The sequence below is a fragment of the Festucalex cinctus genome, chromosome 3 (assembly GCF_051991245.1).
Source record: "Festucalex cinctus isolate MCC-2025b chromosome 3, RoL_Fcin_1.0, whole genome shotgun sequence".
NCBI classification, from domain to species: domain Eukaryota; kingdom Metazoa; phylum Chordata; class Actinopteri; order Syngnathiformes; family Syngnathidae; genus Festucalex; species Festucalex cinctus.
Window position 1 is genome coordinate 29,951,534 of NC_135413.1, and position 27,298 is coordinate 29,978,831.

At 39.7% G+C, this 27,298-nt stretch overlaps 1 protein-coding gene and 2 long non-coding RNA genes across 10 annotated transcripts in view; 2 read left to right on the forward strand and 1 right to left on the reverse strand.

The window, feature by feature from the left end:
* The window catches only part of LOC144016402 (uncharacterized), an 86,188-nt gene that overhangs the window by 5,189 nt on the left and 53,701 nt on the right, over positions 1-27,298 (forward strand). For 3 of the 7 annotated variants that reach the window (XM_077517502.1, XM_077517501.1, XM_077517503.1), the window contains one exon: positions 13,720-13,850. In XM_077517502.1, coding sequence (XP_077373628.1) covers positions 13,720-13,850 — 131 coding nt within the window. Of the gene's footprint in view, positions 1-544; positions 637-2,273; positions 2,429-13,719; positions 14,592-27,298 lie in introns of those variants that run through there. The other 4 variants (XR_013282902.1, XM_077517505.1, XM_077517500.1 and 1 more) reach the window with 3 other exon arrangements.
* Positions 15,453-16,778, forward strand: LOC144016399 (uncharacterized). 2 transcript variants are annotated; one of them, XR_013282900.1, is made up of 3 exons: positions 15,453-15,752; positions 16,166-16,396; positions 16,654-16,778. It is a non-coding gene; the product is annotated as an uncharacterized LOC144016399 (long non-coding RNA). The 2 variants fall into 2 exon arrangements; XR_013282899.1 differs by having other exon boundaries at positions 15,453-16,396.
* On the reverse strand, positions 16,524-18,426 carry LOC144016400 (uncharacterized). Its single transcript, XR_013282901.1, has 3 exons — positions 18,032-18,426; positions 17,576-17,662; positions 16,524-17,494 (listed from the first exon to the last, which is right to left on the reverse strand). It is a non-coding gene; the product is annotated as an uncharacterized LOC144016400 (long non-coding RNA).

Below are 27,298 nucleotides of genomic sequence, written 5' to 3' on the forward strand. Positions count from 1 at the left end.
AAAACACACTAACCATGATACTATTCGCTCAGTTAGGTTCTAATGTTTTACTTGTAGTTTACACAAGTGTCAGCCAGAACTTTTGTAGGATTTTAAAACAGCCAGTTGTCATTGCAAATGTGAAGGATAATTGATTGCTCTGAACACATTTGGACAGAATGTTTGATAAAGGCTACTTTTGTCACTATCCCATGGAGGTCTCAGAGAAAGTGGGCGTGCGTTTAGTCCTCAGAGGCGGCGCCGGGGTGGGTCCGCACTTTATGATGTCATAAAGTGAGCACTCACTTGTTTTCTCAGGTTGGGAGGGGCTGGTGTTTGGAGAACAGAATAGCCTAGAATTTCTCATAGAGGGGCAAATGAAGGAAAACACCACTTCCTTCATGTTTTTGGTGAGGAATTAGCATTTTAACACGGCTAAAAGTTGATTTTTCATGTTGCTGTCCCTTTAAAGTCTTAGTCGAGTCAAGTCACGTGACTCGAGTCCCTCATCTCTGCTGTGTTGTGTTACTACTGCAATGATACACCATCTCTATATGCAAGAGCCTGTTCGTTGACCTCCTGCGCCCTCTCGTTGCATTTCGGATTGTACTTTTGTATCAGATCTCACTGGAATGCGTGCTTGTATCCACCCAATGAGTATGATAGCATTTTTTTTTCTTCTGAAAATTCCAAAAAAAGATTCTCGATAACCTTGAAGGGACACGGTTCCAAACACGAAATAGTTCTCTCTAATTGAGGAAGGATATCAATCTGAACGGTCCCGTGTCCATTGTGGTTGTGGCGGGCTGTTGACTTGGTTCATTGTGACACTTAATGGAGCAAGAGATAAGAGTATAGTGGCGCTGTTTGACGCGGCAGTCGCCATGGCTCCAATGCTTGCGGCCGGCGCAGTGGTCCGTCTCTCCGTCTGGCTGCAGGCTGGGAGGTGTCGGGTTACTCCACTTGAAGAACAATGGGGCCACAGCCTGAGTCAGCACTATCTGGCCGCTGCGCCCGCCCCGCTACTCGCAGGCTTTTTTTTTTTTTTTTTCCCTCCAACAAATCTGGCCAGCCAATGGCGGCCCGGTTTCGCGGAGGGAAAATGCACATGCACGTACACACCAAAAGTGCAAGCAGGAGGAAGTCAAGTGGGGGTTGGGAGATTTGTGATGGGGGGGGAATGCAGTGCAGGCTTTTACTATCTGTGCAGATGTGTGACATCGCTGAAATCGACCAGCAATTCTGTTCTTAGCTGTTCAATGGAAATGAATTATTTTTCATTGAAAACACAAGCTACATCTACTATAGTGATGAAATGTTATAACAAATTGATTGATTTTGAATCATAATAAATCATTGCTTCACAAATATTTATTGTTACTCCCTCCCAGGAAAAAAAAAAAAAAAAATGCACCCCCCCCTGTTGTTTTGAACAACATTCCGCCATAATTCATTCAACCGGAATTAAAAAGAGCTCCAAAGCACGATACACCAATTGGAAAAAAAAAAAAAATTGAAAACCTTTTAATTATGTAAGTTCCCTTTGGACCAAACAGAATTTATCATATATATTTAATAATAATATATATTTATAGATTTATGTTGGCAAAAACTTGAACTTGAGCTTCTATGCAGTAGGATGATCTTTTTTTTTTTTTTTTGGTACAAAACAAGCAAATATTTAAATATAAAACAAAAAAACAAACAAAAAATAAATAATAAATATTAAGACAGATAAAATGATTTGAAATGCTATAATTATGTTCCTTTTGGATGAAACTTAAAAAAAAATATTATATTAGTTATTTTAAAATTTAAAAAGGTGCAAATGTATAAATTAAAAAAAACCTTAAAAAATTATAATTCACAATCTGTTTGTTTTTTATAATCATGCTGATTTTGTAATTATGGAATGTAATAATTGAAACTGTAATTGTATTTTTCGATTAATTGCACAGCCCTAGTCCGTTATAAGAGGGTGTGCACACTTGTGCAACCACATGATTGCAGTTGTTTGGCTTTGCTTCCCCTCTCAAGCGTTACATTTTTGTTTTTCAATGAAGTTGTGACAGGTTATCACATGAATGGTGGCAAAAGTTAAGAAATAACAAAAACTGGCATTTTTGAATAGGGGTGTGCAGACTTTTTTTTTTTTTTTTTTTTTTTTAATCCAATGTATATTATGTGATTTGAAGTTGAGTTGAGTATCTCATTCAAGATTCTTGATTCTTCATAGTCCATAGATGGTACAAATCCAAGATCCATAATTGACCTTGTGGTTGATGTCACTATAGGATGTTGCATTGAAATCCTCGCCGCCATGTCGGTGGTCAATGGCGTGAAGAGATTTTTGGAAACAGAATCCATGCCTTCGCGTGGATTTGCAGGATGCGGTTACAAGTACAAAGGCGTCTTTTCCCAACTCCGTGCACGCCATCTGCTGTCCCATGTAAGTTAAACCTCCTTTATTTATACAATAACCTACAGAAAAGACAAAGCCACACAATAACCGCCGTAAAAGAAGACGTGTGGTGTTTTTATGTATTTAATCCTTATACGTGGCGTGTAATGTAATACCCTTCGGTGGGTGCCGTGCTGATTGTGGCCCAACAAAAGGAGTCGTCCGCCTGACGAGGAGACGCTTTGGTGTTGATGCCGCCCAGCGTATTGTGTCCGGCCATCGTTTGACAAACTCCAGGAAGTTATCTTAGCGAGAGCGAAAGATTGCGGGCCGACGCCCATCTCCGGCCCTTGTTTTTGCTGGAGGTGTCAAATGATGCTGTGCGGCAGATGTGTCTTTCACTTACAGGCGCTTCAGGCCATACGTTTACATGGCGGCAACATTTCGATAGGCAGAGTGTGAACAGTATAAGATAGCAAAACAGTAATTCCTTGTTGGAGTTAATAATTGATCAATCTTTCACTCCCAGCCATTTTGACAGAAGCAATCCCGTTCGCTCCCGGCCGTTTTACTGGATTTTGATCTGCTGCCACCCGATGGCCGTTTGTGTAATAACTACCATTTCTGCAACCCTTCTTTGCTCTAGCATAAAAAACAAACAAAAAAAACAAAAAAACGTATAAATACGTCTTTGGGACACCTAAAACATTTAAAAAAAACGTATTTACACGTTATTGGGAGCAAATGAGTTAATTATGCCACATGAAACATAACTATTATAGTTTGGGATTTTTAAAAAATTATTATTAGGGATGGGCGGGTACTGGTACCAGGTATTGGTATTGGGCCCTTACCTGGCCTTATTTCAATGTACTTGTGATGATTCTTTCTTGCCGTTTTGCAATCTGGAACTAGAAATTAGAAGAACATAAAATTGTCATTTATTTCATGAAATTTTAAGAAAAAATTCTATTTTGAGATATATATATGCCTTTCTTTAAAATTCAAGTACTTGGTATCGGTGACTATTCAAGAGTTGAGTACTCGTAACGTAATATTGTCGGTCTGAAATAAAGTGGTATCAAACATCCGTATTCATTGTAGGTAGTTTTGATATCATTTAGGAGTTTGCGTTTCAAATTCAGTTACTTTTAGTTAGATTTTAGAGCGTGTTGGTTGTGTTTTAATTTTCTGAAAATGTTTTGTTTTATTTGAGCTTATAGTTTTAGTATTAGTTTTAGTTTTTTATATATGAAGTATTTGCCAAGTACAAGATAAAAAAAAAAAAAAGAGGTCAGAAATAGCATTTTTTAGTAAAATTAACTACAATTGCCAAATGACTATAATAATAAATAAATAAATACTTTTGAAATCGACCTTGCCAGCTCATGCATGAAGATGAACATTTTCAATATAAATATATTTAGTTTAATAAACATAAAATGTTGAGTTTTTTTTTAAGTCTCTTATTTTACAATTTTAATTTTAGCTATTTCAATCATTTTCGGCAACCATAATAACACTATTATTAAAGCAAATAAATAAATACATAAATAAATAATGGAATTGTAATACTGCACCATGCACCATTATTATGATTTCCACCCATTTCATACCTTTATATGACTATGGGCCACAGTTGAAATTGTGTTGAACCCTACTTAAAAAAATAAATAAATAAATTAAACAAAATAAATTCTTTCTTCTTCTGTTTAAATACATGTTTTATTTTGTAGAATTCATATTTTCTGTCTGGCTTTTGGCACCGTGCAATGTAGATTTAAGGCTGGGCAGGGCAGGGAGGGGAAACGACTTTTGAAATGGGACGCTTTAATTAAGCTCATTTCAACAAGATGAACTGACGAAGAAACACGAGTCTTTCAAAACTAACACAACTAAACTCGCAGGTACATGCTTTTCCACTAGACAGTGACGAGGTACCCGCGACTTCACACCCCCGCACACGCTTCCTTCTGACGCCAAAATCATACACGTCCTCTTTCCTGGAACTCGGGATGGTTTCCTGCACCGTAACCCGCCCGCCCTGCACATGCACACTGCACACTGCACATTCAAACAGATGTGCCCTGCTGAGTGCGTAACAAATTGACAGCCATTTTTTCTCCCTTCCTTTCAGTGGATTGAGAGGCGTGTCGTATTTGAGTGTGCGGGGGCAACTGACCCTTTCAGGACTAATTATGAACACCTCCTCCTTGTTAAAGGATACTACTGGCTTGTATTGATGTAGTGACTGCATTTCTGCATATATTCTGGGGCACATATTATACATATTTAGCTAGCATGCTATGTGGTTTATTACAGAAACATTTGACGCCACAAGGTTATATGTAGAAAAAACACTTGCAGGCGGTTTAGGAGTTCCTGGTCAACTTTTGTATTCACGAGTCTGCGACGACATGCCACAGGGAATTCATGTATTGCCTTGAGCCGACAGAGGGCGCGCTCTCCCCTCTCTCCTCTCCGGAAAAGCCGGAAGACGTTCTCCTGGTCAAAGCCCCGCCCCCAAACCTTGCGCCTGCCCCTCCACGTTAAAACACTGCCAATAAGTTGAAACTGAAAAAAAAAAAGAGAAGTGAAACTGAAACCCAGCGAGTTGAAACTGAAAAACTGTGAAACTCGAGAGAGAGAGAAAAAAAAAAGAGAGCGTAAAAAAAAATCTGCAGATTGGCATTAAAAAAGACATGATAATACAAAAAATATGGTGAAAGAAAAGTGTTTTTTTTTCAATGTTGTATTTTATTTTTCAATACAACCTTTTCCAATGCCAATTCTGGTTTTTCAATGCCAATACAGCTTTTTTTTTTTCCCAATACCAAATCTTATTGGCAGTGTTTTGGCTCCATTGGCTCCATAATGTTCGACTTCACTTATTGGCCACAAAATTAGGTACACTTGTTGAGTACTTGTCGATATCGAGCACAAATATGTGATAATGCCTTTGCATGTCTTAGTTGAATCAAAGTTTGTTCAAAAGCAAAAAACAACAACAACAAAAAACTTTGCAAATAACGTTTAAACATCCAACTACATATTTTTTTCCAACCACACATTTTACCCTGTAATAGAAGGTCTTTCAGTAATGTCTCTGTCCAAACACTAGAGGGCACTATAAAAAGGAGTACACAGCATACAGTAGATAACATGTGAAGAAGAAGAATGTCAGTTGTGATGGATTTACAGGTAGGATGCTAGGTTACTTTTGTGTTAACTACCAAAATAAAGTAAAAAGAATTACAAAACTGCTTCTTTAGAATATCACAAGTAAAAAAAAAAAAAGGGTTACTTTTGTGTTAACTACAAAAATAAAGTAAAAAGAATTACAAAATTCCTTCTTCACAAAAAAAAAATATATATATATATAGAGTACGAAAATCAGCTGCTTAAATGTTCATTATTTTATCTACATTGTGACTATTTCTTGCATTTTAATCAATATTTATAGTGTACAGTTTTTATATTAAATTTAATAAAAAAAATAAAATTAAATATAAAAGAAGTCACAAGAAAATGGTTTCTGTGATATAGCGGGAATTTCTACATCAGACGTATACATTTGAAATTGGAGTTGACTTTTAAAATACCCCCCACCCCAAATTCCCCTGCATTGAGGTGGGGGAACTTGTTTTTTTAGAAATGCATGTGGCGTTTCCTTGTGTCCGTCTGTCTTTAGCACTCATTATTAGTTGATGGTTAGCTCGCTGTGGAGCCGGCTGGATTCCAGGACTGGCCTATCCTTTATTATTTGTAACTTTAAATCTCTCTCCCCCTTTACACTCGGTTTGTCGGCAGCCTCCTATATGAGCTCCATAAAACACAGAGAGGGGGCCGGCTCCAGATCCCCCACCCCACACCCCACACCCCCGAGGGCTGCGGTTGCCTCACCCCGACTAAGAATGCTCTGTTCAAACGTTGGACATTTATGGTAGGTGATATGGAGGCTAAAGTTCAGAAGCCAGGCAAGGAAGTGGTCAAGTAGATACACTGAGATGGACGTGCGGTTTTTTTTTATCCAAAAAAAGCATCCTTCATTCTACAGCATAGCTCACAAAAATGTTATTATTTTTAAATAATATGTATCATCATCATCAGTATCATTATCATCATTATCATACTGTGGTGTGTTGCCCGTGTCAGCACCGCACCCATAATAGGAAACCAACCCGGTTTGTGGTTTCGAGGAATCCAGCTGTTTCTTTTTTTTTTTTTATGAAGCTGTGTTTGTAACAATGGGAGGAGACGCGGGCCATGAAGGATATGAAAGTTAACTTCCAGGAATTTTAAATGAAGTAAACTTGTGTACACACACACACACGCGGTGGCATTTTGGCAGAAGAGACAGAATATAACACGAAAACGCCGCAGAGAAATCAATGTATTAGGCTCCTTTAGCGAGTGGCAACATAAGATGGCCGCCGTGGATACAAGTACTTCATACCAAGATTCCTTCCAAATAGAGTAGAGGTGTCCAAACTATGGCCCGGGGTCCATTTGCGGCCCGTCATCCATTTTTCAGTGCATTTGACTCAGTTCAAATAAAATAAACAAAAATGTTTGGAGATGGTCAAAGTAAGAAGGGAGGGTATCGAAAAACAGGTGCCATTAAATGTTAATTTAGTTAACTAAAACTAATGAAAAAAACTAACTGAAATTCAAATTAATAAATTTCTTCCCGTCATGTGTGTCTGCCATTGCGTCCGTCTCCCCTCTTCCACTCGCTCCACAAAACCTGACAGCAATATGACAGGATAGGTAATGCAATCATATATTTAATAACTTGATCACTTGAACTTTAAAAACTTTGTTTTTAATAATATTTATTTTGCACGGATGCCTTCTTTAACCCAAACAAAACGTTTGTTACAATGTGCTTACTGTTTCTAAATTTCCCCATCTCTCCTTTGCGTTACGTTTTAAAAATTCACTAAACATTTTGGAGGTTCACCTCAAATGTTTCTCCCTTTTCGCGAGCCTAATTCTGTGAAAGCGTGTGCGTGGGCGCACCTGTGCGTCGTGGACGGATGCCGGTTTGATGTTGAGTGAGACGTTGGGTTCACTTTGGTTTTTCAAGGCCGCGTCGTTCTTCAGACGTTTGCTTTGCGCCGTGTCAACAGTGAGGTGATGGATGTGTGTTGGTGTGCATGTGTGAGGGTGTGTTAAAGGCACACCCCCGCCCCCCCATCCACACCACCTCTTTCATTACACTCCTTTCAGCATGGCCAGCTGTGTGGATACAAATTAGGAGAAACGTGAGTAAAGCGTGACTCTGGACGATAGTTGGTGGATGACATTTGCATGGCTCTCCATCCATCCGTCTGTCCATCCATCTATCTGTCTATCCATCCATCCGACCATCCGTCCGTCTGACCATCCACCCATCTGTCCATCCATCCGACCATCCGTCCGTCCATCCATCCATCTGTCTATCCATCCGTCCGTCTGTCCATCCATCCATCTGTCCATCCATCCATCTGTCTATCCATCCGTCCGTCTGTCCATCCATCCATCTGTCCATCCATCTGACCATCCATCCATCCGACCATCCGTCCGTCCATCCATCCATCTGTCTCTCCATCCATCCGACCATTCATCCGTCCGTCTGTCCATCCATCCATCCATCTTTCCATCCATCCGACCATCCATCCATCCGTCCATCCATCAATCTGTCTATCCATCCATCCGACCATCCGTCCATCTGTCCATCCGTCCGTCCGTCCGTCCATCCATCCACCCATCCATCCATCCATCCATCCATCCATCCATCCATCCATCCATCCATCCATCCATCCATCCATCCATTTTCTACCACTTATCCAGGTTCAGGTTTGTGCGGTTCTGAAATAAAATAATGAATTGATCAACTTTGACTTGACTTTCACCACATTAATCGGGAATAGAAAATTTGTACTTCACCCCTAATGTGTGATGTGTGTGTGTGTGTGTTTTTGTTGTTTTTTTTTTAAAAAGCAGAGCATATTGTCACCCTCTTAAAAAGTCTTTTTTTTCCTTTTTTTTTTGTGCCAATCGGTCGGCAAAAAAGTTGGACAAAAAGTTATACCACCTGCGCCACAACTTAGACCTGTTGTTTGAATCTGTTGCATTTTTTGCTCTGATGCCAATAGTCTGAAGAAATAAATCGAGAAACACATCTGTGGATGTGACAAGTACTAGTTGATACATTGTGTATGAATACAATGTGGTGTGTGTGTTGTATCTTGTAAACGCACGCAGTCACACTGCCCGAGTTGCTCAGCAGCGCGTGTGTTTATGTGGGTGCAAGTCCGCAGTAAATGTGTGTCAGAGGAAGTGGGTGGGTTTGCACAGGTGCGTGTAGCTGGTGACTCGAGGTGCATTTGAGGTCTTTTGGCCCAATCGTTGTTATGGAACTCCCAACATCACTCACATCTCAACCAACCTTTGAACACATCAGTGCACCCGGAGCCATGTTGAATAACGTTACGCACTTCAAATGCTTCGACTATCTTAACATGTCGGTATCAATGATTTCTTTTTTTTTTTTTTTGATGTTCTTGAACTCATTCCAAGTTTCTGTTGTTGTTTTTTTTGACAGAGTTTCTGTTCTTACTGATGTTTACACGCACGGCGGAAAGTAACTAATAACAAACACTTATCTCAGGTTTCAAGTAAGATGAGCTGGGATAATCTGTTGTCGAAAGGATTTAGGCACAGCACTGATACAAATTTTCAAGAGCGTTGCTGAACACATCATCTAACGAAAGGCGGTCCTTTACAAAGGCAACGCTCTGTTTTTATTAGATTTAGCTATACTGTATATTTATGTTAGTCGAAACTAGTAAGTAAGCAAATGTATTTTACATGTTAGTTACTTTGTTAATTATTTATTTAGCACTTTTTCCACAGAAATGATTCACAAAGTGCTTCAAGTTCAAAGAATAGAGAAGGTGCTCTGTTAATGTCACCGATGGGGCCAGGCTTGTGTGAGTGAGTGAGTGAGTGAGTGAGTGAGTGAGTGAGTGAGTGAGTGAGTGAGTGAAAAAAATCCGTGCGTGCTGTCAAGTTGCCGCGGGAGTGACGTCCTGCAGCTGACAAATTCGCCCAGCCCAGTCTGCAGACAGTGAGTGACACCCGACCCCCCCCCCCCCCCCCCCCCCCGCTCTGCGATTGGTTGGAGGGGTGCACAACTGTCTGTCCAAAGAAACGTCACGCTGTTGACAAAACAAACACAAAATGGCAAAATACAGGCTGGGTCAAGTGGGGAGGTTTTAGGAAAAAATCACCACCACACATTAACAGAAGCCCAGAGGTGTAGATTGAGAAGGACTTCATGGGTATACATCCTGTATTTGTATAGTGCATTTTTCTGAGTGAAACCGGAAGACCCCGCCTTCAAATAAACCTTTGTTGGGTTTATTAGAATAAAATTGATTAAAATCTAATGCAAAAAAATTCGATTTTATTTTTTTGGCCACATTGCCCAGCCCTAATTAGTTTTATTTATTTATTTATTATATGGATTATTAGAGTGCAATTTCCCCCCACCCCCCAAAAAAAGGTGTGACCGTCCTTGTTTTGTAGCGCCGAATGTACAGCAATACCAAAATGAATACATTAAAAATGAGCCCTGAAACATCCTGTAGGAAATTGACAAAGACGAAAACAAAGGACATTTTCGCTATAATTACAGTTAATTTGAGTGAATTTTATAAACGTAAGATGTAGTTTTGTGAACAATGCTTTTTCTTTAGTTTTAGTGATCTCATTAGTTTTTGTTAACTCTAATTACCGTGGCAATTAGTCGACTTCAAGCTTCAAATTAATCCGAAGTTGTATAGTCAACTCAAACAGTCAGGATACATTTCGGGTCTACTGTTATGACTCCGCTGATTTATGTAAATAAACGTCAATAGAAGGGCGGCATTAAGCGGGAATATAATTCATCTCGTTATACTCAAGCCTGCTATTCTCCAGCCATCCGTCATGTTGCACGTTAACGGCGGCAGCGCTTCCAATCCTAGACATGATTGTTATCCTTGCAGCATAAATGGGAGGACTGAAGTGGATAGATAACACACAGCACAATGCTGGACCACAGGCCACGCACACACACGCACGCACGCACAGATGCCACCTCAAACAAAAAGGCAACACACTCAAACGTGGGTGGTCTCCCCAACATGACAAGGGGTTAATGACAGCCCTGTTCGGAGGCATCGACCGCTAAACCAGAGACACGCACATATAAACACGCACTCAAAAGCCCCGCTAACAACAGCGACACACAGTCATGCGCTCGCTTGGCGTCTGCTGCACAACTCTGATGAGATTATGATTGTTTTCAGTGGCTTCCAGGGGTCCGCGTGTGCGTGTGTGTGTTTGTGGGTCAGCTTTGGTTGAATTGTGTCTGCTTACTGAGCATAAAACTGCCAAAAAACACAATTTTTTTTTATGACTGAAAATGTCATCAAAACTACTCCATGTTGTTTTCAAGAATGAGTCCGGTCCTCTTAGCTTGTATTGTACTGTACAATTCGGTGATTAAAGCGCTATAAAGTGAAATTTCTTCCTATATATATTATACATATTAGCATGAAAATCACTGAGAGCTATGCAGAACTCAATTGTAGCGATAGTCTTCAACAGTTTTGATAGTTTTGACAGTTTTTGGATAAGATTTTGAACTGCCCAGTGATGTACCGTAGTTAGCTCACAAGCTAGCTACTACAAGAGATGCTAGCTAGCTACTAGCAGCTAGTAGCTAGCAGGGGTGTGAATTGCCTAGCATCTGACGATTCGATTCGTATCACGATTCACAGGTCACGATTCGATTCGATACCGATTAATCCCGATACGAATTTATGTCGATTGTTGCGGGTTTTTTTTTATTCAAATTTAGAAAATACTAATCAGTAAACATGTACAGTCTAAGATTTGTATGAAAATGTATTATTTATTTATCTGAAACTTCAGTCTTATACAGGTTGTAATCTGTTTCACGTTCAACAGCATTGAAATAAAATATTAAGGCTTAATGTTCCATTAAAATAACATCTTCTATGCTTAAGGTGTTAACCCTAACCTGAAGTAAGACGTTGTGTTGAATATTTTCCATTAAAAATGGAAGTTTAAAAATCGATTCGGCCGCCTATTGAATCGATTCGAGAATTGCGCGATGTAGTATCGCGATATATTGCCGAATCGATTTTTTTTAACACCCCTAGTAGCTAGCTAGCATCTCTTGTAGTAGCGTGGTAAACCTCATGATGACTCTACTTACGAATCACAATATTTTCAATTACTCAAATTTAACAGTTGAAAACACCTGCTCTGGGGTGTGTAAAATTTAACAAATATTTATTTTTACTTTACATGGACTTCAAGTCAGCCAGTGTGGTTTTGTCAATGCTAATGGTCAGATTGTAAAGTTCGATGGGAACTTTCATCGGTTCTTTTTTATCTTGAATGCTCGCTATACAAATAATAACAACACAGGAGATTGCATATTCTCCGTTGAACCATTTACTGGATGCCGGAAAGATCGACTACACAGCTGTTGAGCCGCATCTGCTGAATGCGGAAGAAGGCTTGCTGCACTCAAAATGGTCGCTACTCTTATACTACCTTGGGCGTCCACCCCCACGGGCCTAGCCTAAATGAAAATGTGTGACCTGATGGTCTTAACTAGTTTTCGACTGGATAAGTGTGCTAGACTGCAGATAGATAGAAAGGCGCCAAGCCAGAACAGGTCACAGCGACATAATGGCCTAGCTCAAGTCACCTATCTAATCATTAAGAGCCCTAATCTAACAAGATAATAACCGGAACGTCACTCGGTTGAGCGTAGACCTCCGCCAAGGCCACCGGCTCGTGCTACACGCTCCAGGAATGCATATGCTAATGCTAACTAACCCATAAAGCAACGGGAACTATTTTACTTAGGACTTCATTCCGTACACCTTCATTCCACAACATACACTGTAAACCTGCATTCTTTTCATGAAGATTCTTTTATTATTTACTAAGAAGTCTAGGATTCGTGAAAAAAAAAGGATTATATATTTTTTAATCAATTATAATTTTTTAATCAGATTAATCACATCGTAGAATTTTGATTAATCACGATTAATCACTGACTTAAAAAAGCTTTTTTTCCCCAACATTTTTGCCCGCTGCACACGCTCATCCTGCTTTTTCTAATCAATTAATTATTTGCATAATTTAAAATGGGGAAAAAATGACCTAAGGCATAGGTAAACATTTATTAAATGCTTTACTTTAATGCATGTAGTTATGTTTATTGCTCAAACTCCAACAGCTACCTTTAATGTAACCATTCACTGGCGGCTAAAAAGGATCATCTGCGGTCAAAATTAATAGTGTGATTAATCTGTGGTAATACAATGATTAATGCGATAATTTTTTGTGATTAATTAATTAGTTAACGCTTTAAATTTGACAGCACTAACATATATATATATATATATATATATATATATTGAACCCTAAATGTTCAATAAACATGCTTAAAAAAAAAAATCAGAGCTGGAGTGTCTATTTCTTACATTTTTAATGCCAATATTTTCCCTTTTAGCGAAAATGAACATTGGCTCCAAATATTGGTTAACAGCATCCTTGGCTAATAATAATCGGTATCAGCTCTGGGGGAAAAAAACAAAACAAAAAAAATAAATAAAAAAAAAAACATCGGTCTATCCAAAATAAAAGTCCACTCTACATTGCGCAGTTTTACTTTTTTTGTTAGTCTAAAATGTTTTTTTTTTTTTTTTTTTTTTTTTTGTATCAGATATTGTGTGAAGCATGAAGAGGGTGTGTTCAAGAGAACAAACATCTGCTGGGTTTGCATGAAACCCCACCACCTCTCCGCTCGGCCACAACACTCACTCACTCGCTCATCACGCACTTTCCCCACCCACACTATTTTTGGAAAAACAAAAGTCTGGCTTTGCTTTTGAAGCACACACACTGACACATTTAAAAAAAAAAAAAAAAAAAAAAAAATCCCTCTCTTGTCCTGCCACTCAAACGCCAAACGCATTCTTTATTTTGTTTTTGGAGTGTACAAATGCACACTATACGCCCCTCCTCCCTCTTTTCTCCGCACATGACATCCACAAATAAACACTTACTCTTGTTCTTCACTTCACTGACTCATTATGAGGAAAAAAAAAAAAAAGAGAGGTCCTGAGACTCAAAGCGTCATCATTCATGTTCAAATGAGCGTTTGTTTGCTCGGCCACAAAGAATCGCGCTGGGCTTTTCATTCCAATTAGCGTATATACTTTACATTAAGCACGCTGTTTGTATGTTTGTGTTGCGTTTAGGTGCCAAGGAGCCAGCCGGGGGGTGTGCTCGCTGCCATGGCGGATAAAGAGCAGATGGCGACCCCTGAGCGGGCAGGGAAGCAATTCAGCATCAGCGCGTTCTATTCAGTCGGCGGCAGCGGGGACGACAGGTTGGTTTGCTTCTTGAACGCAACGCTGTCGCAAGGCGAGGAAAAGGAACAAAAACTTTTGTTCGCGTTCAAGTGGGCAGCTCGGCGCGTCCAGTTGGTGAAAAAGAATGGGCCTGCACCAGAACTGGTTTTAATTACCGTATTTTCCGCACTATAAGGCGCACCTAAAAGCCTTCAATTTTTCCAAAAGCTGACCATGCGCCTTACAATCCAGTGCGCCTTATATATGGATCAATATTGAGCCGCAACAGGTCTCGCTGTCAAGACGCTATCGGTGACCCTGCATGCGCAGAAGATTCCGCCATCTTGGATCGCTAGCTAACACTAATACTTTACCTCAGAGAAAATAATAAAACAGCTGTTTATTCATTTTGGGAGTGAATGGAGTTGTCAGAAAGCTGGTTTGTAATCTATTAATAAAGTTTGACTGACCAGTCTGACTATCTGTTGACATTCCATTTAGCGCAGCACCATCTAATGGATGCATAACGTAACCCCAGCCTCTACTGTAGCGCCTTATATATGGAAAAAGTTTTAAAATATGTCATACATTGAAGGTGCGCCTTATAGTGCGGAAAATACGGTAGTTTATAGTTAGTTGAGTTCATCGCCCATATCAACTGAATGCAGCGGATATGAGAAGTCGTTCTAAAAATCTCATTTAGTCAATAAATTCTTGTCAAAAATGAATGCTCTCAATTAAAAGTGATGCATCAATAAATCATATTCAATAACCCGCCACCCCCACGAGCATTCCAATTGATCCTAATTTAAACATGTTACACGTTGTACTAAACCACAAAACTAACTTTTCCTCAAGCTGCTGTCATTTAAAAATGCAAATTCGTTTCCTCCAACATGTTTGCGCAACTCGCGTGCAGGCGCGAAGTAACAGCGAGCTTCTCGTGTTGACGGGTTTGTTTTTTCCGCAAATACGGACGGAAGAACTGAGGGAATTCGCACCTCTCCGTGCTTGAAGGTCCGCCGAGTCAAAGGTCGACTGCAGATGGACGTGATGACGTTTGACATGATGATTGGAACGATCCTGAAAACGTGCGGCACGCTTCATTCTCATTCTCTGCTAGAAGGGATTGTGGCGCAACGTTAAATTCGAGAACCTCACTGTAGATGGAAAAAGTCTACACACCCCTGTTCAAATGCTCGTTTTTTTGCGATAGAAAAGATGATTTCAAATCACGGACCTCAGCGAGTTAATTTCTCCTTTGGCAATTTCAAGATCTGTGTGCACTTCAATTTCCCTGATTTTAATGGGAATGACAGTATGAAGGACCAAAACTGCCAAAATTTGAAATAAATAAATAAATAAATAAATAAATAAATAAAAGTTAAAATAAAAATGAATATAAAAAACTATAATTCGAAAATTATATAAAAAAAAATAATAATTATAAATGGAAATAAATCCATTTTTCTTTTCACTTTTTGTCATGTATTTATTTATTTAGTCATTTATTTATATATTTATTTAGTCATTTATTTATATATTTATTTAGTCATTTATTTATTTATTTATTTAGTCATTTATTTATTTAGTCATTTATTTATTTTAATTTGGGCAGTTTTGGGCCATACTGCCAAGTATAGGTCGCTTGCACATGTCGTCACTTCCGCCTCGGATTTCTCGTAGTCGCCATGCTGGGTGGCCTCCATTTACGTAGCGATTCGGTCTAACACGTATCTATCACGTTTGTTTTCTGCGTTTAAAATGGTACATTGTTGCTGTATCGTTGGCTGTTCGAACAAAGCCAAGGGGGAAAATGGTCGGTCTTTTTTCCGAATTCCGAAAATAATTAGGAACCAGGGCCTGGAGACAGAGGAGTGCGGACTCCGGAGGGAAGTCATTACTTTGGGCTCGTGTGTGCAGCGATCACTTTGTGAGCGGTAAGCTTGTTTACCTTTATTTAATGCATGAGGATTAATAACGTTTCGACCGCCCATATATGGGCAAGTTGCTTATGTTTTGGATTCATGAGCAAGCAAGTTCGGTAGTACAAGCTGGCTAGCGGACGTTAGCCGAAAGCTAACATCGAACATTTTCACCCAAGTAGTGCTAGTGCAAAGTGTTTACTGCTGAAATTGGATTGATTAGTCTTGGGCTTTTAATGCCGATAACATGTTTTTTGGTGGCAAAATGTAAACTTGGAAAAAAAAGAGACAGAAGGGGCTGATGCAAGAAAACAGAGCCCCGGTAGCCTACACATCATGCTAAAGAACTTATTCACGGCCACCCTACTGCGGTAAAATAACCAGTCTTTCCATATTTTATTTGTTTATATATTTGTTTATTTTAACAGGTCGCCCTGCGCCCGTTTTTCTGTCCAATCATCCCGACTGGGCTCCAACATTAAAGTTGGGCCCCAAGTTACAACATCTATGTCTCAGCCCAGTCGGTGCCAAGATATGAACGTGCACAGGAGAGACAAGCAAAGAAAAGACGACTCGAAGTGGCAGAGATTGTTGCAGTTATGCAGCCAGATGGCTCCAGTAACCTGTACCCTCAAGTACTGCTGACATCATTGACTCTGGTATGCCACTCAGAATTCATTACATGATATATTGTATGCATGAGTGAATGTATGTGTTTGTTTGTGTGTGTACACGCACCTTATATTTTAGAGACATTTGGAAGTGTTTATAGAAATAAGTATTTGCCTGTAGCAATGTTCATACATTAAAAAATGCAACAAAATGTGTACATTTCTTTTACACTACTTTACTATATTAAACCTATTACTGGTACCGTATTTTTTTGTGATTTTTTTTTCTTTATTTTTTTCTTTAGGGATCTCATGCCACACCGACTTGATTGCCAATGACATGATGGTAACGAAGGCGAGCATCAAAGCATTGGAGGAGGACAACATGCGACTGTTTGTTTGGCGCTAATAAAGGCAGCGTTTATACAAATTCTATTGTTGGGTTTGTTTACAAAGCTATACATAAGACAAATGACAGGATTTGACTCAATGTGCAATATGGTCCCTCTTAAAGTAATGGCATAAATCTCTATTATTTCTAAAAGCACAAAAAATGAAGTGAATAATGATTAGATGTAGTAATTTCAGGGTTAAAAATTGAACTGTTAATTAATGTAGTTTATTTTAGCACAGGTGCCTACCATCCTGAGATGACGGTATGATGTAATGTTGATGGGGTACGCAATGACTTTCATTATGCTATGTACAGAGGAAAAAGTTGCTCTCTTTTAAAAAAAATTTTAATGTAAGACAAGTACCAGTACTGTGTTACAGTTTTCCCAAGAATCCTTGTTTCACACTTGTCACAAAACCACTGTCCTTTTGGCAGTCTAGATTGGCACACTTCAAGTGATATCATTTGATTTTACAATCTGCTGCAGCACAAAAAACTACTTTATTCCGCATCTTTGAAGTACATGAGCAAGTGGTAGGTGACAGCGGCTGAGCAGGAACACTGGAAGTCCACTGCTGATCTAGTAAATGCTCTCCCGAGCAGTTCAGGTAAGGAGGGGATTTTGGGAAAAAAAACCTCTGGCTTTTCCAGCTGGCCAAAACGAGCGATCTGGGTGGACTCGCTCGATCACACTTTGTCCACACCACAAAGTCGCAGAAGTCCCGTCCAGTTAAACTCATCTGTGCCTGAATCTGAAAATATTACAAACATTGTAATGAAAATATGAAACATAGAATTAAATAAGAAACTACAAAAAGTAAAGCCATACATACCTGGTAATACTATTGGTGTTGTCGTGACAAGTGATGGGAATTGTTGCCATCTGGCACCAGACAGAAATTGGGTGTTGTGACAGCCTCCTTAACCGTGAGATCATAAGAAAAGCTGTCAGTATGCTCAGTAGTTACCATGAACACGTTTTATTGTACTGGAAACTGAAACTAAAAATACGTCCTCTGAGAGTGGTTAACCTTAACCATTTAGAATAAGTTGATTAAGTAACATGTAACTAGTGAAAGGGTAGCATTAAATTTAATTAAGCCACGGGGAGGCTGTGCATAGTTACTTTTTATTCTTATACGCTCTGCCATATTTGCCTGTTATAAAATTGTTAGAAAAACCACATCAGGTAAACCTAGCTGTGCATGTAAACACAATGATAACAGGAAGCCTGAGAACAAATCAACATTTTTGTGTGCAGAATTACCAACACCATGTGGTTTACTTACGTGCAACAGCAACCGTTTCTTCTGATGCGATGTTAAAGTTTACACTCTGTATCCACCCGCTTACAAAATAATTGTAAGCCTCCAGGGATTTGTTGGCGTGTTATGGAGCATGTTGTCAACACGAGGTAGTGAAAAATGTCCAGAGAAGTCACATTTGGCCAGCAAGCTTTCTCCGTCAAAAAAAAATCACACTTGGTCAGGACGTAATTAGGATCAATCCCGCCACACAGAGACACCTTCTGCCTGTATCGTTGTTTTTGATCTTCCGGTAAATCGTGAAAATACTGCGAAAATTACATCAGGTTGATAAGCTCTACCGTGTAACTCGCGAGTGTACCTTGTGAACCGGCGGACACCCAATATGGCGCCCGAAGGAAAAACTCCCATGATGCATTACGATGTGCAAGCGACCTATAGGTATTAAATGATATTCAAATGAGGGGGCGGTCCTAAGCGTGTCTTGGGTTGCACTCCGCCGTTGCAAACTGCCTGTCATTGGTCGAGTGAGGAGCTCGGCGAACAAGGAAGTTAACTATTGAAGTCATGCGATTAATTACGATAAAAAAAAAAAATGTAATCGCCCGACACTGCTAAAAACGAGACTGGAACATTTAAGGTTTATGCTTTTGGTTATGAAAAAAATTGGGATTGGCAAAATCGGGATCGGACGCTCAGACATCTTAAAGATCAGGGATGAGTGATGCACCTGACAGAAGTGCTCGGTGCGTAGAAATGTAGAATTTGAACAGGGGTGTGTAGACTTTGTATCGCTGTTGAAAGCCTTAAAAATGAGTAGCGACAGAGCCACAATCCAGAATGAGGCTCAACAACATGGCAACAAAAATGCCCCGTTTTCACGAGCGCTCTTGGCCGGTTTGCATTAGACAACAATCAAAAATGAATAATATTCTTTGTTATATTGGCATGTATGTATCACATGACGGCTCCCGGTACCTTGGAGGGCCTCAGCTTGGGGCTGTCTGCCGTTTTCTTCCGTCCTCCTGCCCCATCTGGCCTCCATTGTCTGGTCGCCCCGAGCGACAGGTGCAATTGTTCCCACGCAGACAGTTGCGGCGGCGCTGGCACACTTGCGAGGTATAGCCTGTCCACGCACACGCATACACATGCACGCTCACCTTTCTTGGCTATTTCCTGTGCGAGCTCTTCCGAGACGGGCCGTGCCGAGACAGGAAGTGGTGTCGGGGTCACGCCGGGGGGCCCCCGGGGGCTGGCAGGTGTCTCGTCTGTGGCGTTTCCCGTGAGAAGTGGAGTTGTTTGTCTTCTTGTCTGTCAAGTATTGTCAAGAAATTAAAAAAAAGAAAGAAAAAAAAAAAAGTGTTTTCCCGAGGAAAAAAAAAAAAACTTTCAAAGATGTAAAATGGGGCTCCACTTCTTCCTGATGGATCAAATGTGGCATCTCCATGTTTCATCTTTGATTCTGATCTGTTATGACTGACGCAGCTGTAATTTCATGGCGGGCGACACGCGAGGCCACAAAAACCACCAGCGCGCTCGTGAACATCTTGTACGTGTTTTTTTTTTTTTTTTTTTTTCATTCAATTTCCTCTCTCACGAGAAACGTCGGGCCACATGTGGCATTCGAGTACGACTTTGGCCTCGCCGCCAATGGGACTTAAAAAATATAGTGACTTTATTTTCTATAGAACCTTCAATAACACGTTGGACTTACAGTATCACATGAAACGATGATTAAGGAACAACAACAACAACATGAAAACGATCTGGTAGTTCAAGGAATACAAGTGCTAGCTTGAGATACGAGTTGAATTTGTTCCATGACCACACTCTTAACACAAACACGCAACTTGTACTTGAAATCCTCTTTCCCCATTGAAATAAATGGAAATGCCATTAATCCGTTCTATACGGAAGCGTAGAGCTGCCAATGTGGAGTAAATTGCAAATTTGGCTGGCGAGTATGTTTGAACATACTCGCAAATATGTTCAAACGTACTTGTAGGCTACACAGTTAGCATACCTTCCCATAACGCCACGGGGTATTATTTGCGCATGAGCGAGTGAAAAAAAAAATGACAAACCTAAATTATGCACGACAGACATAATAAATCATAAAAGTTACAAATAAACACTGTTTTTCATCTACTTAATTTTCTAATGAATTGCTAATGTGGCCCAAATACCTAAAAAATGTGGTTTGTTTTCACTCGTGCATGCGCAAATAATACCCCGTGGCATTATGGGAAGTTATGCTAACTTTGTAGCATGTAGGTTACATGTACGTTCGAACATATTTGCGAGTATTTTGAACGTATTTCGAACGCTCAAGTTGTATTTTACAATTTGTCATTTACATGTTAAAAAGCGTGATGTGGGTCATTCCACTATTAGAGGACATTTTCTACAGTAATTTCATAATAATTCATAAAATAAAAAATAAAAAAGTGTGATATTGATTTGTTGAGGTATAAATAATACCTAAATAATAAACCTAAAAATAATAATAATAATAATAATAATAATAATAAAACTTAAATACTGCGATTGGCTGGCAACTAGTCCAGGGTGTCCCCCGCCTACTGCCCAGAGCTAGCTGAGATAGGCGCCAGCACCCCCCGTGACCCTTGTGCGGAATAAGCGGTCAAGAAAATGGATGGATGGATGGAAAACTTAAATAATGAAATGTGCAGAATTTCCCAAGTTCCTAAAGATTAGATAGCGCTTAATTATATGAAAAGAAAAATGCACTCAGCTGTCACCGTCTTACAAATGCAATTACGTCATCTAGTGGCAGAAAATGACCTCAACAAATAAATATCACCCTTTGTTTTTTTTGTTTTTTTTTCAATTTTATGAATTATTATGAAATTACTGTAGAGAATGTCCTGTAATTGTGGAATGACCCACATCACGCTTTATAACATGTAAATGACAAAAAAACATTTATTTATTTATTTTTGTGAAAGGGCAGTTTAATATATAGAGCTGTGTGTGGAGGCGACCTTTATGCATTTACGTGGCGACTTGACGCATTTGCGCAGCGAACAAGCGGCGCAGTGTTCGGCGTCCGCCTCGGGAGAATCCAAACAAGCGGGGCTGCAAAATGGATTTGCAAATGTAGGGGTTAAACACGCGACCTTTTGGTTATAAAGACTTCTGTTCTTGGCTTTCGTTGGAGCCGGCACATGATGACACACGCACACAATGATCCCTGTTCAAATATATGCATACAGTCTCTAAACAAGCTCCCAAACAAGACGCTTGAATGCGAAAGTCCCGTCGCCCCTTTGAAGCGCCAGCCGAGGCTCAAGCGGCGGCGTGAGCGAGCGCACGCCTAACAAAATCCCTCATCAGCGGGCGGCTCGTCGCACTCGCAAACATCACACGTGTCTGCGGACAGCAGGATTATCGGGTTGGGGATGAAAGGTCGGGCGCGGCGAGCGGCTCGGATCAATGTGGGGAGGCCGGATGGATCCTGAATAGATCTTTGGGAAAAGGATTATTCGCCTTTGATGCGGAGATGAAACATTTCATGTTAACGTGTTACAGATGGTGACGTGAACCAAACGTAATGCCGTTTTATTTTGCTTATTTAACACTTGACCTCAATTCGGGCCTGATTTACAAAGATCACGCTGATGGTGGGTGATCTATTCATGATTTCTGTCGTTTTTTTTGTTTTTTTTTGGTGAAATCCCAATTAGCGGGCCCTAAATTGCGTATTGCGTTTTTAACGTGCTTTTGGGCAACAGATGTAAACAATGATGGAGACCACTGTGGTCAAAAGAATATTTTGTTCTTGCTGAAGGTACCTCTGCTGTTTTGTTTTGTTTTTTTTCGCCATAGAAAACTTATGAAAGAACTGCAAGCGCAAAATGAAGTTGAAAGTGATGGAACTGGAAGTGTTAGTGGAAGACAAAAATACTGTATACCGAGTTGCAGTAAAATGACTCTCCCTCTGATAATGTGCTGTATACTGTAATAAGTAAATAAAATATAAAAAAAAAACATACTTTTAATGGAAAAAATGACTGTAAATGAAAAAAAAATACATAAATGATGAATGAAAAAGCATTCGTAATAAACTAAAAATCATACAAATGAAAAAACATATAATACATGAAAAAATATATACTGTGCTGTATACTGTAATAAGTAAATAAAAAAAAAACTAACATACTTTTAATGGAAAAAATGAATGTAAATGAAAAAGAACATGTATGATGAATGAAAATGCATTTATAGAAAGTAGAAATCATACCAAAACGAAAAAAGATATAATAAATGAAAAAAATATATATAATTAATGGGAATTTAAAGGCCTGGTCTGCCGGTTTCACTCAGGAAAATGCACTTTTTAAATACATGATTTAAACAAACTACTTATCAATATACAGATCTGGGCTTCTCTTAATGTCTGGTGGTGATTTTGTCCTAAACACCCAGTTGCCTTGCTGAGAAAATTGACACATGGCTGGAAACAAATAGGAAAAGGGCAGAGGCGGGTTAATACGGTTGTGTGCGTGAAAACGGGAAACAGTGCATGTTGCCATGCATCGCCAGTCGATTGTGAGTTTCTGGGTGGAAGCCTCGTCTCTTTCTCTCACCGAGAAAAGAGTGGAACGGCTTCCCAGGAGTGCTGACCCCTCTCTGCCTCTGGGAAGCCATTTGTCTCCCTTCCCCTGCGCCGGCTGGTGAAAGGAGGACGCTTTAACCAGCGCCTTGAGTTTCACCTTTTACCAGCATCCCACGAGGATGCTCTCGCTATTCTCAGGTTAAAAAGGAAAACATGACAGCCCTTTTTAGCGCAGATTAATCGCTTCGTTTCTGCAGCGACTGTCGGCCTCTAGTTTTGCAAAGATTCGCAGAGTCGGCACGTCTAAAAATCTCACTTGAGCGTTCAGGTACTTCTCAACGTGCAGAGAACGTACTATCAGCGTTCTGGTACGCTTGATAATGCATGTTTTGAGCCCCAAAAGTTGTTCCGGCGAGCGGCGCACGTACATCATTCAAGTCGGCCGCTGTAAACGTAATGCTAGCTTGATGCCGAATGCGTGTGTGCAACCATAGTTTCTTGAGTTAAGAAAATGAAGTCAAAACGCTACCATGCTATCCCAGCTCAAAGCTTCAAAAGGACTACGGTCAGACGTTGGATTTGCAGGCTGATACAGCACAGATGTAAAAATAAACGGCTGCTCATGCTGTTGCGAGAAGTGAAGCCAGCGGCGGCGGCCATCTTGCGTTGCCACACTTCTCTGACCTACTGTTAAGTTAAACACATTTACTTTCCCCCTGCGTACTTTTCACGTTATTTTCTTTTTAGAACGAAAATACCACGGTGTGTGGCGGACGGTTGTACCAGTAAGCATAAAATAAGCGCGGGAGAAGCTCGAAATGCAGATTTCATCAGTAAGAATGTGAATAGAAATTTTCTCTCATAAGACATTTTTCCAAGTGCTACTCAGATTTGTCTGCATCTTCAGAACCAGTTACCAGTAAAAAAACAGAAAAACAATCTCTGTGAATTGTAAACCTAACTTCTGCAAGTCACGACTCACGATACTGAAATATATATATATATATATATATATATATATATATATATATATATATATACACACATATATATATATATATTTAAATAATGATTTCACCATATTTATAATCTCATTTGTACCTTTGATTAAAAAGTGAAGCATGGAGAGTCTCTGTTGCCAAATTGTTCGAGTGCAATCGATGAATGAACGCACTGATCAATGTCAGGTGAAGGTGTGAGTCGCTGACTCATTTGTTGCCGATTGTTGTGTTCAGTTGCGTTTGACCACGTCAACTTAAACGGGAAATTGACGAGGTGTGGCAAGCCTGAATTAAATTTGCTTGAATGAGATTGCTCGCTGAAATTTCTGTACCACAGTTTACAATACACCATAACAACTTCAATAATAAACTTGCTTCGCTAAGACTCGTCAATTTTTAAAAAATGTGGTACATACAAACATAGTGACCACTTTGTTCGCTTCGGATGACATCGTGATAAGGTCGCAACAAAAGCAGCACTTAAGTCAAACAGAGCTTTGCCCTCCAGCAAGTCTCATGTTTGTGTTCAGAGACATAGACAGTAAATTGCAATAAATAAATTATACCTGCTGGAGGCAAAAACAACAACAACAACAACAACAACAACAACAACAAAAACATAGGATGTGACTATTTTTGTTTTTAAACACAAAAAGTCAGTCGAGATGATTAACAGCAAATCTCTCTATGGATGGATACTTTTATATAAAAAAAAATTGGGTTAAGGTTAGGTTTAGAGTTACAGATGTGTTGGGGTTTAGTGTTTGTGGTTCGGGATGAGTTAAGTTCAATGTTTTGTGTTTGTGTTTAAAGCTAGAAGTAAAGGTTTAGAGTAAGGGTGCAGTAATTTATTTAACTTAGCGTAATTTTGAATCTGGTTGCTAGATGTGTTATATGTACGATGATTTCAATCTAAAATAAAAAGGCAGCATCATTTTCATTGGGGAATCCCTACCACGCATCAACAGTACATATTTTATAACTTAAGTTTCATCACGGAGTACAACATTTTGTCTTTCTGGTATCGTGCCATGTTATTGTGGGAATGCTGAAGCATTCCCACATATGTTATTGTGATTTTTATTCTCCACACTTTTTTGCCGCCTAACAACTCCCACGTAATACTTCCAATTTACATTGTTCAAATTTAAATTAGCTTCAAAAATTCACGCCTCCCGGGGTTATATATCGTCTGGCTCCACATTACTTAAAGTATTTGCACAATTTAACATTTAATATCAACTTTTCCCCATTCATTTTCAATGGGACAGTCATTGAACTTAAGTATCACTTTCCACGCCTACTTCCATATACATAACTTATCATCGTCACCAGGTGTCTGATACTGCTCGGTGGCACAGTTGGTAAAGCGCATTGTCCAGTAACCAGAAGGTTAGAATTTCACAATTTATCTCTCAATGTGCTTTCAGCATTCCCACGCAATTTCTCCAGAAATTGCACTTCGTCTAGTTGCATAATATTGCCACAACATTGACACAAACCATTCACTCTGCGATTCCCACCTGTATCACAATAAAACAAGAGAGGGAAACTAAAGATGAGGTCAATTGTCACCTTTGTCTCAGGAGATGTCCAGCAGCCGTGTCTTTGCCCCGGACAGGAAGTCACACATAATGTTTGCCAAATGGAAAGATACCAGGGCTTCCCTGAAGGAAACCCAAGAGCGCAGGACACCGGATCACCGGCCCGGGTCGTCGTCTCGGTATCCGCGGGTACAATAGAACCCGCTCCACTAAGCGCTATTCAGCGTATGTAAGGTTATACGACACTATCACGTACGCTCAATAGACAGCTAAGTATCTGCTGTTCTTTCTTCACATGGGGTTGTGTCATGGTGGCGCAGGGTGTGGGGTAAAAGGGGGGGGGGGGCAAGAACAACAGTGTCACTTTCACCTGCAGATGACATCATTGGCCAGTGGAAGTTTCACATGTGCCAAAGTGTAGCAAGCGTGTTCTTCACCACGTTACCATAAATGCCTTTATTGGTTGTTATACGGTTGCTTTTACCTTCTGGATGTGAAAACATGTATTGTATGTATGTATTCCTTCTGTGTGTTTGTTGTGGTTTCCATTGATTTCAGCACACTTCCACCGTATATTGTCAACACGAGGAGCAAGAGTCACATCCGAAAGTAGAGATTGCATCTAATCTATATCAACAGTTGTATGTTGTTTTCGCTTTAGCGTATGTTTTTATTTAACACTGACGCATTCATTTTCGCAGCTCCCGCCAAAGGGACCGCGTGTTGAAGATCCGACGTGCTGCATGCAAATCCCGAGAGTTGTTTGTCAGGGTGGGGGCTAACAGCAGGAGGCTGGGGGGCTCGTGTATTCTGCAATTTCGCGTGAACCTGTCATGTGTTTGTTCAGACAAAATTCACCATTTTGACTGCAGAAAATTAGAGTACATTAAGTTAGACTTATTATCATTATTCGCTGGTGGAAATCAGATTCATTGGTTAATCACTACCAAATTGAAATGAGGCAAATTGTGTCTTAGTCATTGTAATTGTTTGCTTAGATCACCTAATTTAATTATTTTTAATAATTGTGGACCAGCCAGGAGACAACTTAGCATCGGCGCTAATGTTTAGATATTTGCATTTTACACTCATGTCTAAAAGCTAGCTCGCTAGCATATCTTGAAATTAAGTTGCCTCACCTCCAGAAATGCTTCTTCCACTTCATTGCCTTCCATGTTTGCCGTTAGGTATCAAATATAAATAAAGATGACTTGACTCTAAACGTATCATGGCAAAGTTAACGGCTCACTAGCTAGCTAGCCTCAAATTTAGGCTACAGCTGGCTAACAATCTTTCCAGTACAGTAATTAATAATCTGACAAACGTTTTGACAAACAGAAAGCAGTCAAATACAATATATGTTCACGTTTACCCCCGACATTCAGTGAATTAACTTCTGACCATTAGCACTGACGTTAATGCTGTTAAGACCGGGCAAATCCTAGCACGTCAGTTTAGCCGTCAATTAGCATGTGAATGGTGTCGAACAGAAGCGTTTTGAGACGACAGCCCGCCCCCACCTGAGTCGTCTCCCCAAACCTGCGCTCTTGTGTCGAGTAAACGAGCCAAACAACTTCACCTTTGTCCCCGTAGTGAAAGTCATCGCGTTGGCCGCATTCCAACGTAGATAAAGAATATGGACGAGTGATTGAGACGTTTGTGTGAAGGATCACAACAAACAAATATGTTACTCGTCATCAGTTAAAAGTCATTAGTCATTACAGAAACATAAAAAAATCATGTACAGTCCTCACATTGGCTTTGTAAAGCACATGTAAGGCATAAGTACATTAGTAGATGTAAGTTTAAATAGTTTAATTAAGAGATATTTATCTATACATAAACATAGGAGATGTAGTTTTGGAAAATCTACACCGAAGTTTTTCAAAAGGAAAAAAAAAAAAATGCCAGCAAAAACCGTTTGCATGTGAAGAAAAAAAAAGTTGCATAAAAAAATAAAAAATGGCCCTTTTGATAACATCTGCGTATGTGTGCACATGCTACAGCCTCGGGATATATGTGTTTATATAAAAATTCCCAGCGCACAAAGACTTTTATTGATTCAAGACGACGTACGTTGGGGTTTTTAGTTGAACTGTCATGAGAAAGCCACATACAAATATAATAAACTTTAGTGGTTTCAGTGGTCAGACCTGTGAAGTATGAC